At 36.3% G+C, this 12,841-nt stretch overlaps 1 protein-coding gene across 1 annotated transcript in view; it reads right to left on the bottom strand.

Moving 5' to 3' along the window:
- Positions 1-4,459: 4,459 nt before the first annotated feature.
- LOC103769343 (probable phospholipid-transporting ATPase IIB) overlaps positions 4,460-12,841 on the bottom strand; it is a gene marked incomplete at its 3' end in the record, with an annotated part of 35,260 nt that continues 26,878 nt past the window's right edge. Inside the window, exons 6-7 of the mRNA XM_008936530.1 lie at positions 12,532-12,590; positions 4,460-4,511 (exon numbers count right to left, since the gene is read on the bottom strand). Of these exons, the coding sequence (XP_008934778.1) occupies positions 4,460-4,511; positions 12,532-12,590 (111 nt within the window). The remainder of the gene's footprint in view (positions 4,512-12,531; positions 12,591-12,841) is intronic.

Genomic DNA, 12,841 nt, shown 5'->3' with positions numbered 1-12,841 from the left:
CTGAGGAATGATTTCCACTCGTTCCATTCCTCAGGAAGTAACACTAACTCTGAAGTCAAACAGCCTTCTAGCTTAGCTGCCTTCATTCATGATAGAGAGGAATCTTACGGACTGTCAAACATGAATACAAAACAAAAAAAAAGCCCATCTACACTGGTCTTTAACTCCTCTCAAAGTCTGATTAAAAAAATCACAGGGACCTTAGAATGTACACAATTAGTAGCGAGTAATTATATCAGATTATATGAAGACATCACTCTAGATAAAATACAATGGATGTGATAAAGTTAAAAAAAAAAAAGACATCTAATAAGAATAATAACCCTGATTCCCTGTGTCCTGGTTTGGAGTAGAACAGAACTAATTCTGTTCAGCGATTTTACTTTTCAGCTAAAGCTCTTCTAATTAACTGCACTTTCTGAAGTTAACAGCAGATTTTTGCAGACAGTTTCTGCTTCTAGCAGTGATAATGCTCTGTGTTTAGAGTTTCTACCAAGGACTGGTGTGCAGACCAAGGTCACTGCTAAATCCTGTGTATCACACTGAGGGGGGCAGAAAGTAATATCTGCATCTGCAGGGAGGAGCAGACAAGACAAGTGACCCTAAAATTGGCCCATGGGGTATTCCATCCCATATCCCTTATATTCAGTAAAAAAGCTGAAGGATCACAAGCAGCAAGCCCTTCCACCTTCTTCTTCCCTTTTGCTGCTCCTGCAATGCCCGGCATGCGAGGAGGACTCCATCCATCCTGCCTTTAATCCCAAGTCCTGTGCTCCTGAATCCAGAATCCAGCTCCTGGACTCAGCTGCTGTCTGTGGCTGAGTCCAGTCTGTGACTTTTCCCCAGAGCTGCTCCCCAGCATTGCGGGGGGACAGTGATGTACTGCCATCAGGGGAGAGTTGGCTTTGATACTGGTTTTGTATACATTTGTACATATTCCATTTTATTATTATTATTACTATTATTAGTAGTAGTATTTCATTAAAGCTGTTTTACTTTTCTAATCAATAAGTCTCTTTCCGTCATTCCCTTTCTCTTCCCCTTTGAGGGGTAGAGGGGTTAACAGAGAGCATCTGATACAGGTCTAGAGGAAGCCCTGAAATTCAGATTCTGCTACATAGAGTTAAAAGTATCCTAAAAAAATCAACATTCCTAGAAGTGCATTTGGAAAGTGTGTAGGAAGTGGACAGAGTGGAAATCAAGCACATGTCACTGTCTCATTTCTTCCATGGTACTACACTTGCATGAGACAAAGACAGAATATTTTGAGGCTGAACTTTGTAAACTAGTTCAAAGTTTTTATTTTTGTAGACTAAAATAAAAAAAATAAGTCAGATGGTTTCTTTTTGACTGAAGATACTTCAGTGCTGCAGACTCCATTAATACGCAGTGTAAATATGGAAGTTGGAAAATAGTACTTTGCCCCAAAATAAGCTTACAGGGTGATCTGGATTTTAAGTGTAGTTCAAACTCTTCACTTGACTCTTTATAGATTTATAGGAACAAGCTATACTTAAACTGTTTTATTGCACAGAAGATAAAGTAAAATTAAATTTAGAACATAAACCCATGCAAAAACTAATGTGTTTTACTAAGTACTTAAAGTGTCAACTATAAATGAAATCATAAATCAGTAAAAACTGCAACATCCAGAAAGAAAAACAACTACCAATATGTGTTCGCCCTTTAGTCAAAAAATAATTACTGCCAAATGCTTCAAAAGTTATGGGGACTTTTTATTTGTGGGTTTTTTGTTTATTTTGTTTTTAGAGAAGTGCAACCCCAATATAACTTGTTAACCTGTTATGTGCTTATAGAAAGTGCATTTTCAATGTTAAAAATCACATTCCATGTGTAACATAAGTGTATATAGTATAATTTTATGTCAGAATTCTTGGAAGATTTCACTCAGTTTGCTCTTTACTCACTTTACTTGTAGTAAACATTTACACAGCAGGTACACAAGTCTTTCAAAGTGCTCACAAGCATTTTTTAAAAAACTATGGAAAGTCTATAGTTACAACGTGATAAAATTTTTAAGTAGATTTTCTAGACAGCAAATTAATGGAGCTTCTCACAGGAAATTTTTTTACTGCAACATTCTAAGGAAGCTCAGTAGACTTAAACACCAAAGCAGACAAATTTTACTTAGAAAAATGTTTTTCTTCACACATTTCTGACATAGGGATTCACCCTGTTCCCCTCAGCCAATCTAGATCTTGACAGAGGTAATTCAACTTATATTACCTGTGGTTCTTTGATATTTACTGTTCACATATATTCCAATCAAGACACCAGGTCCCCTGTGCAGATGGCCTGTACTGTTCATTGACAGCCAACCATACCTGAGCTCCATCCTTCAACTTACAGCGCTACAGGGAAGGAGCCTTAAAGCCTCACAAACATAAATGAAGAATTTAAGAATTAACAGGGAGGAAAACATGCTACGGGGCACATATGCAAAATACCTAATTTAAGAATGTGTGTTATTGCAAAATAGACAACTATCTCGTCTTATTTTTGTTAATTTATTCCAGCAGTGACGATGCATCTGATCTAAACTACTGCAAGGTTTCTAATTAAAGGCAGCAAGTTAGCTCTCACCAGAGAAACAGTTCTTGATGTTCCTGCAGCAGCAAACACTGCAGTGTTAAATACTGGCTTGTCTACCCATTTCTACTGTGTGTACATCACTTAAATTATAATTCATAAGCACCCCTGCAGGACTGGATGGTCATTGCTTTCAAACGCCTAGATATGCAAAAGCCAATCCAACATAGCTAGTAAGGGCAAGGAAAAATTTGGATCAATACACATTGACCTTCTGTTGCTTAGACATTGAATGCAAGTGGCCTAGCTTGAAGTAATACTTCTACAGGTGCAGAAGTCCTCCTAACTTTCTGCTTTTCTAGAATCTGTGATTTCAGCTGAAAGCTTTTGAGTCACTAGGAGAAGATGACAGTGCAACTAGCCCAAAAAACCCCATTATCGATCCTTTTAAAAATCATGCTGGATCCAAGAGATTTGAGTTGCATATTAATAAAATGTAGTACTGTAGGAGCGAATAAAAAGAAAAGCCCATGTATCCAGAACTAGAGGACCTTTAATCAAGATGGAGATTATATACAGATTATTAGGAAACACTGTTAGTCCAGACTAGTTATAGGTGATCTACTGCATTTAATCAGCATGTGAAAGTCATTAGGAACCTATAAAGTAATTTCTGATTTTAGCAAGTATATAGCTCTAGTAATGTATGCTATCAGAAATATTTGTCTTCTCTCACAAAAAATCTTTGCAAATTTAGCCTTTTATCTGAAATACATGCTAGAACTCCAGTGCCACAGTTAAATAGCAGGTGCCACTAATATAGGGTTTACCAGTACCACAGCTATTAGCTTTGTGAAATGTAGTGCTGTCTGACAAATACCAGACAGTTCATTGAATCATAGAATGTCTGGGCTGGAAGGGATCTCCAAAGGTCATCTAGTCCAACACCCCCACCATAAGCAGGGACATCTCCAACTAGATCAAGCTACTCAGAGCTTCATCCAGCCTGATCTTGAATGTCTCCAGGGATGGGGCCTCCACCACCTGTCTGGGCAACCTATTCCAGTGGTCTATCACCCTCATATTGAAGAACTTTGTCCTTATGTCTAACCTAAATCTACCCTTTTCCATCTTAAAGCCATTATAGTTCTTCAGGATCTGAAGAGAAACGATAACATAAAGGAGGGAAACTTATTTGTGTTTTATGGGAGCTATCCAATAGTAATTTCTAAACTTTAATCAAAGCAGATATAATTTATAAGGTTCCTATAAAGGTGGTATTTGTTTCTCAGAGATTAAAAGTACTCGCCTATCACTATGTGAAAAGAAATAGAACTAATGCAAAATACTTTTCTCTCACTCAAGAAAAGTGTTGGGCTTGTTTTGACTGACCAAAAATTTTAAAATATTTGACAATATTATTTTTAAGTTAAGAACTTATTTCATGTTTTTAGATTGTTGTAAATATTTTTTTCATTTCCTTGACATATTAGTAGATTCAGATTTCAGTCCAATTTAATAACTGCATTAACATTACATGTCTGTTGCAAGATAATGATTAGTCATAACTTAAAATACTGTCAAGATATATTAAACTAGTATAGTCTTTTAAATATAAAGTAGTCTTAGCATTTTCCTTATCTTAAGATTTTGTTACAACAAGTCATGAAAATTATCTGTTTAGAGGAACATATCTCTAAAGGTCTCAAGTTCACAGTAAGCTTTCTCTTCTTTAACAGTCCAAGCATACTGTATTTGTCACATGTGGATCCTGTCCCATTAATCTGGTAAAGGTAGATACCCCACTATCAATCTATTTGACCATTTCAAACTGGCCACAATGCACAATCTAAAATTCTACTGGAACCACAAACTCATCACATAAACAATCTGAATTACCAAAACATACCCGTTTTTTCCGATGTTCTGAGAAACACCATGTCAGATGGGATTCGTTGATTCTGAAGGGAAAAAACAGTATTTTTTTTGGTAAGTAGGGGGGAAAAAAAAAAAGTGAATTCCAATCAAATGTCCAGTAAGATCTATCACCAAAAGGTCACACTTGGATTGAAACTCAATTAAAATAGGATTTCTCACAGTGCTTTACATTCAGCATTTGCAATTCAGAAATCAATATTTTCAAAAAATTATACAATAAGCAAACAACAGCTAATCCTTTCAGGTGCTCTTTATAAGTGAATCATAAATACCTGAAGAACTAAGACAGATTTACATTTTCTTTTCTGATAACAGCATTTTAAGAATATAAATATCTAACTGAAATATTTTAAAAACCAAGTTCACTGAGCAAAACTCTGAAACTCAGTTAGCATAGGTAATAGAAAAAACAGTGATATTTAAAACATCTGCCTTGGCACTCAGGTTGCAGGCATTACCTATACCAAGCATTCTCTTCTCTCCCAACACACAAGCACAGAGGACACAGCAAGTCAGGAAACAGCATTTTCCCATTTCACATATCTATAAACCTTTCCTTTACAAAGACAAAAACAAATAGAATTTCTTCCTCTTCTCTAAGGCATCAAGCCTTACGTACCTGTTCTGCCATTTCCTTTTGAAGCACAGAACTATCCGTATCAATTCATGTTCTCTATTTTCTTTTTCTTTTTTTTTTTTTTTTGTGGACCACAGAAAAGCCAATCTGAGCTTTGACAGATAAACAAGAATGAGCAATACTGATGAACAATGCTCCCACACACATGCTATCTGCTACATGACAATCCAAACCCTTAGCTGTCCCACCACTTGTTCACAAGGCATCTACCAGCACCAGGTACACAGGGTTTAAGAATGAAAAACTGAGTGAAGTAAAAATAACCGACATGTCAAAACCTGACAGAGACAGAGGACTGAAAAGGAAAAAAGTGACAGGCTAAGCTAACAGGGACCAGAGTGAAAAGTGGACAGAGCAATGAGAAACGATATCATACTGAACTGCTGTTTCCTCCATCACAACTTCTGTCCAGTGTGCCACATGCTGTACTGTTTGATACTGAAGCTAAACACAGAGATTCATTTGCAGACTGCCTTTAACCAATTAAAAAATCTCAGTGGCTTATTAGAAATGGTTTTACTAGTTTAATGCTAAAAATATTTCCTACTATTAATTTCAGATTACTTGTTAAGAGTATACATTTTTCAAATTGAAAGTACCTCCATTTGAGAATAAATTTCTGGTTTTCCTGTTATACTTGGTTGATATAGCTTTGAAAGCCACTACATACCTAAGGCTCATCTTTTATTTTTTTAAGAGCTCAACTGTCTGAGTGGAAGAGAAAATACATGTAGCTGACAAAGCCCTTCACATGGCATACATACAAGAATCTCAGATTTCAGCCTTACAAACCTGAGTTTACTCAACATAAAAGTTAAGAAACATGTTCAGTACATGAGCATTTCAACTACACATCACTACACAGTTGTTCTCTATTTCACACTTCAATTAAAATCAAACTGCAAAAATAATACAGCAATAGTAATTCAGGTGTGGCTCTATTTTGTACATTAAACTATCAGCTACAGAAAGCTGATTAGTTGTTTTATACAGCAATGAAGCTGGGGTCAAGCTAACCTGGAAACTTCGAGACATTAAGCAATGGAATATCTCACATACTGAAGGCAGGATGTAGAATCCTGCCTGTAAATTTGACAAGGATCCTAAGTCACAATACTTTGGTTCACCACATCAAAGTGGAAGATAAAAATTCTGTGGATTATTAGAAAGACGTAACTACGAAATAAAAACGTAATGGGCTCAAAATTGTCTTTGCATGAAATTCAAGTGTATTCAGGATGTAGCAGCTCTGAATGTATTTATCCCAAGAGGAATGTAGGCAATAGCACAGATCACAGTATCGGCAAGCACATCCAAAAACTCCTCCAAGAATCAACATAAATACATAGGGGGGTTTTGTTAGTCAAGCCAATCCTCCATCTCTACATTTGAGGACATAACACTGCTATGAACAAAAAGAAACCCAGCATTCTCAAACTGGTTTGATTTGAAACCAGAGACATAGTTTCTCATTTTTAACTCTCCACATTTCACTTTTTTTGCAGGCAATTCCCCTTCATCGCTGCATGTCAAAAGAAAAATCTTAGCAGTACCTACGCTTGTAGTCCCCTCGAAAAAAATACAGCTCAAAATACATGTGTCAAGATAATTAAACACTGTTGACACTTAGTGTGTGGGACTCTCAAAATACTATGCCTGACTATCCATAAAAATCAGTTCAGAGTGAAAAAATTCAGCCTCATCCATAATGGAAAATCACTGTGTACTTACACCACACACACCACTGAAGAAGCTGATGCTTTTTTCCATATATACTGCTGTACTCTAACATTTGCCTTAGCTCTTGAGAAGCCACACTCCTATAGCAATATTCTTTCTGGCCACAGAAATTATTACTCCTGACCACCTTGACGCTATAGATAAAGTTTTTCATTACTTCAAAGAAACCTTCCTGAGATCAGCTACAGCCCAAACAGTGCCATCTGGAATTGTGTGATCTGAACAGAACTGCCAAAAGTCAACTGCCAGATTCTGAGCTGTATGGGCTCAGCTTTCAAAATAAGATGATGTAAACTCTCAAAGTCTCTGGGAGGCAAGTGTCCCTTGCCACTCCCTCTTACTTATTCTCAAGGACAGTGATTCAGAAGTGGAATTTGAAGCAACTCAACTCTGTTCTCTGTTGATGGGAACTTCAGTACACATGGGCCATGAAGGGCTACAGAAATGGTACTATCTCAAGCCAACAACGTGCCTGAAAAACAAGCAAGTTTGGACACACCAGACAACAGATGTTTTTTTCTGGTTTACATAAAAATCCTACAGGGTTAGCAAAACCCCCTCCTCACACTTTAAAATTATATATCTTCATGCATGGATACTTCCTAATTTGCATCAATTTCCATTTATTTTTAGATGCACAAAGAGTTAAAAATCCATGTGCTTGTCTGTATGTCAACAGTATTCACCTTGAAGGGGCTGCTCACCTGCAGCTGCACCTACTGCATCACTTTATAGAATCTTGCCACATAAAAAATAATTAAACATGTAGTGAAATTTATTATCCTCCATGAGCCCAGATTCAACAAGGAGTCTCTCATTCAAATTTTGAAAAAAAAAAAAGCAGTAAAAACATTAACCTTAATATACATTATTATACACCTATTAGAGGAAAGAAAAGAGGGAGGAAAGGGAAAATGCAACTTCAGAATTAAATAAATCTTTCCTTAAATGACAATAACAATTAAACAGATATCCAGTCTTTGTATAGATTAGCTATACATTTTTGCAGCTTCCCTGCCAACTCTGATATAAATCCATTATACAAGTTTCAGACTACTGGCTTCATACCTACAAACTTGAAGTTACTTGTAAATAAGGTAAAACATTTGACCAATACCCAAAAATTTTGCAGAAAGTACAGTCAAATGATCTATTACCAAATTAAACAGAAGTTCTAAAAAAGCAAATGAGGTATCAGGTTTTTACAAGTCATTACTAATTGCCACAAAGAATGCATGTTTCACAGTCAGTAAATGAAACGTTCACTCAGTACTTGCTATCCACGATTCAAGTCTTTATGCCTGACAAGACTGGGCACAGTCTCAGAGTATCTCCACTTGGAAGGGACTCCTAAGGATCAAGTCCAACTCCCTGTTCCTCACAGGACTACCCAAAATTAGCCCATTTGTTGAAAAGCATAATCCAGACACTCCTTGAACTCTCACAGGTTTGGTGCTATGACTGCTTCCCTGAGGAGCCTGTTCCAATGACTGACCACCCTCCCAGTGAAGAACCTTTTCCGAGCGTCCAACCTGAACTTCCCTTGATGCAGCTTCATTCCTTTTCCTTGTGACCTTCTGCTGGTCACCAGACAGAGGAGATCAGCACCTTCCACCTGCTGCTCCCCTCAGGGAAGTTGTCGACTGCAATCCAATTAGGCATGTGAAGAATTTCACATTTTAACAGAAAAAAAAACGCATCTTGACTTTACGTCTTTTTAATCTGCTCTCTCTGCTTGTTTTTCTTTCCTGTAATCTTTTCCGCATTAACATATCTGAAAGGCTCTTTCCATGTAGGGAAGACTAGAGATGGTTTTGTCTTTACTTTCTCCCTCAGAAAAAAAAAAATGCCCCAATAGTATTTAAGATTGACATTTCATTTTTTTATCGGGTTCTCCATACTGTGGAACTGAGCAGGAAGGTACTGCAGGAGTCCTGCGTACCAGAAAACATTGTCACTATTACTGCTGACACTGCAGAGCAAAGATCCCCCTGCAAAGATGCACCTAGTTACTATAAAAGAGTGACTACACAGAAACAGATGGCAATTATGCTACAAAAGTCTTTAACTCCTCATTATGGAAAAAATTAAGTTCTGTTGTACATTGTCCCAGACAAAGAGCAGCAATATGTCAATCATGTTAGCCCTCTCATGTCATATTTATCAAAGTAGAACAAGCTAAAATGGCAACAAATACAACTTCAAGCATTCAGAAAGCCATGAAGAAACCACGTAATCTCAATTACCATGGAGATTAAATTAGAAATGTTTATTGATATATACTGAAGTTTGAATATATTAGTCATGAAAATTACTTGAATACATTGTTTTGCTTAAGTCTGGGCAGAATTGGAGCTTCAGAAAAGGATGGCTTCCATTTCTCTTGGTGTTTGTCTATGCTGCAGACTTACAGATTCATTCCTACAGATCTAACCATGGCAAGACAATGATCAACACAAAAAAAAGTACTTCCCTATCTTCCGGGTTCCATGGCTAACTCCATGCCACCCAGGAATATGAGCCAGACTGGAAAACAAGAAAACCTAAAAACACACCTATACTTCCCTACAACACAAGCTACAATATTCAACTGAAAAATACTATTGCTAATAGCTTTCTAATTATTTCTTCATTTTTCTCATGTTATCATAATGAAACTGTTATTTACATAAACGTCTCCAACTCCCTAGTCAGTCTCCCAAGTCTCCTACAACTGCCCATAGCTACAGACCCTCAGAATTTTGCATTTACTGTCCTTTTTGATCCACTCATGTAATGAATCACATACTTTTCTTACTGACTAAGATATTCCTGCTTGCTACCAAGATAAAGATAAAAATGGAAAAAGCACTGCCCAGTTGCCTTCTTGCATTTGCATGCTGCCTAATACTGGACACTACCATTAACTGCAATCCTTTCAAATACTGCATTAATTTCACTTTACACCTGAGACGAAGAAAAAACAATTGTCCCTTTACAGCTCCAAGGAAAGCTCTCAGCTTTAAGATAAAGCATTACTGTTCCACATTTTAAATCACTACTGTGTTATTAGATGTTGAAGTAAATGTCTTATTATTAGTTATTAACTAAATTTTAGTAAGTTTATGCCCTCTTCATATCTGCAAAATACATTCCAAAGTGTCAATAAGCTACAGTGTCTAAATAACAATATCAGAACTCATCAAGTCATACCTTAAATTGTCTTTAGGACCACTATGCACACCTCTGCTCCCACTGGAAACTAAAGATCAATCTTAGCACAAGCCAAAGAGAAGATCCAGGAAACAGTATGTCTGAGGCAGGGGACCATTTTTCAGCTAACATATATGAATGTCTTTTAGCTTTTACAAACAATGTTTTTTTCTATTCAGGCCTCTTCCTGCCCTAGTATTAGGGCTTTACAAAATTTTCAGTTGAAGCAATAAATATATTACTTGGAACTAAACTGTTTTAAGCACATTGCAGTTGCTGCTTTGAATTAATCAGGCCTACTTAAAACAGAAAGACAATAATCAGAGGATATTCAAAGTTTAAATATAGAAAAACCTTTCACTTAAGTTGTTAGTATTTGCGATGCAGTCACTAGTTAACATATGGATCTTCAGCTCAAATAAGTCATTAATTTCACTGCAGAAATGCTGTTGATGCATCTTCCAGTCAAATACAATGTTAACTTGTTCCTTTGTCATTAGAGTAAGCAATTGAACATTTCACTCCCCACTGCTTCTTTGGCTTAAGAGTCATACTCTGAAACTGAAAATTGCTTGCTCCAACAAAAAGCACTTCTGAACAGAACCACAAAACATTTAATTTCATTAGTCTGAAGGCATCCCCAGCCAGGCCAAAAGGAAAAAAGCTCTGCTGGGACAGGGGGAAGCTTGAAGCTGAAGTACAACATTTGAACCATTATATGCGTCTTACTGAGACGCTCCAGTAAAATCCTCACCAACAAGAACTCTAATCAGTATTTTCCTAAATCCTTAAACACTACGCTTTTCATTAGAAACTTCAGGTACTCATCACGTATGAATTGTAATCTGCTGCAAATAATGCTGATAATGACCTAGTGCATACAAGACAGACTGACCCCCAAAGCAACTTCATTTTTCCAAATTATAGCATAATTCAATAGACTGATGTAGGTCAGTAAATTCCAGAGGAGGCAGATTAGTAGTCACTAGAGTTTTTCCTGCACTCTAGAATAATGAGTTCCAGCTTCAGACACTAAGAAGGCCCTAAAAAGTTTCCTAATGAAAAACAAAGCAAATATCTCATCCCCAGTCTCCTAGACAATCTGGAATAGGCACAAGTGAGTACCTGTAAGCTGACTGTACCTGCGCTCTAATATAGCAAGGTGTAAGGCAGGAGAGATGTAAAGGCCAGACAAATTAGTGCTAATCTTAACAATGCTGCTCAGACAGACCCAAAAAGCTACCAGGCACAGATGGCAGAAAAAAAAGAAAGGAAAAAAAAAAAAAAAAAACACCACAAGAAATAGTACAAACCACATGAAAACAGATATATTTTAAGCACTAAACAAAATGAGACTTGGGTGATTTGTTCCATCGACTACAGAAAGGAAGAAAAGAGAGAGGAAAGGAACAGGAGTTTTCCAAAACAAAGAGAGGGGTTCCTTATATAGAGCTCAAAAAAGATCTCTATCCACTAACAATTTATGAGTTCTCCAAATTCTCCAGGTAAAAGGAGAAGTGTTCACAAATAAGAAAGCACCAAATGTATCAGGAGGGCATATCTGTTTAAGGACTTCCTTTTTATCAGAAGTAATTTACTCAACTGGAGTAAAACCACCAAGAAGTTTAGAAAAGTCTAGTCACTGACTAGGTTCCAATTTGGGTTATTCTCCCAAGCTGCAACTTGCCATGCAACCCTCCAAACAAAGGTGCAGATATACAAGATTCAACTGGAGATGCCTCTTTCCAGCATCTCCCTGGATTAGCTCTCTAACACAAAGCCAGATGGGAATCACTTGCTGGCACCCAGAAAGTTAGTCACTTTTCCAGAATGAGCTTAAGTAAAAATAGTTCTTCCTGGCAACAAAATTAAGTTGGCTTTCGAGGTCACAATGATTACTTAGCACTTCAGAAAACCAACTGAAATATGAAACACTGTCTTTATTATAATACTAACGGAGAGGGGCAAAAAGTTCACATCTCTCACCATTTGCAATCAAAGTGGAAGGCTTTTTTTCCTTTGAAAAATACATAAACTTTTATATTATTTAATTATATGTACTACATATAATTATATTAAAACATGTTTTTTTTTAGCGTATAGACAGATATAACTTTTCCTTGAAGGCTTCAGACATAGAAAAACACCAATCTGAGCATCAGAAGAAAGGTATCAGTAATCAGACAGCTTAGAACATTCACCACAGTACAAGCCAGAGAATTTAACTTAGTAATTATACTCCCTTCACTGGATAAATTTAAGTATATACCAGTTCATGAAAGATAAATGCTTACATTCAATTAAGCTTATAATTAACCCAAAAATAGACTACTTTGAATATTCTCAATAAGCCTTGAACTAAAATACTAACTAGTTAGTACTTCACAGATAAGTATCTCAATATACTTTTCTTCAGAAGACAATTAGCATATTAACAACCTTTAGTCTCTAAAATATATTTAAAAAGTATCAACCTTTTCCACTATGATGAGGTCTCCAACTTGTATGTCTGAACTCTTAACTTGCACTTTACCTTAAAAAAAAGAAGAAATGTAATCAACTTAGGCAGACATCAATAAAGAGTCACAAGAATATAAATCCTAAAATGCAAGTTTTACTTAAGACGTTATTGTCTGGTAAAAATATTACATTTTAAACAAAATGGATTTCTGATTAACACATTAATAAGTAGATTTAATCTTCTGAATAAATAATTCACTGGTTTAAAAAGTCTAGTTTCATAACCAGTTAGCTACTGTAGAAGAATTAGAGAAAAAAATATGT

Source organism: Merops nubicus, unplaced genomic scaffold (genome assembly GCF_000691845.1).
Source record: "Merops nubicus isolate BGI_N331 unplaced genomic scaffold, ASM69184v1 scaffold10793, whole genome shotgun sequence".
Classification (NCBI taxonomy): domain Eukaryota; kingdom Metazoa; phylum Chordata; class Aves; order Coraciiformes; family Meropidae; genus Merops; species Merops nubicus.
This window is presented reverse-complemented; position numbering and strand designations above follow the sequence as displayed.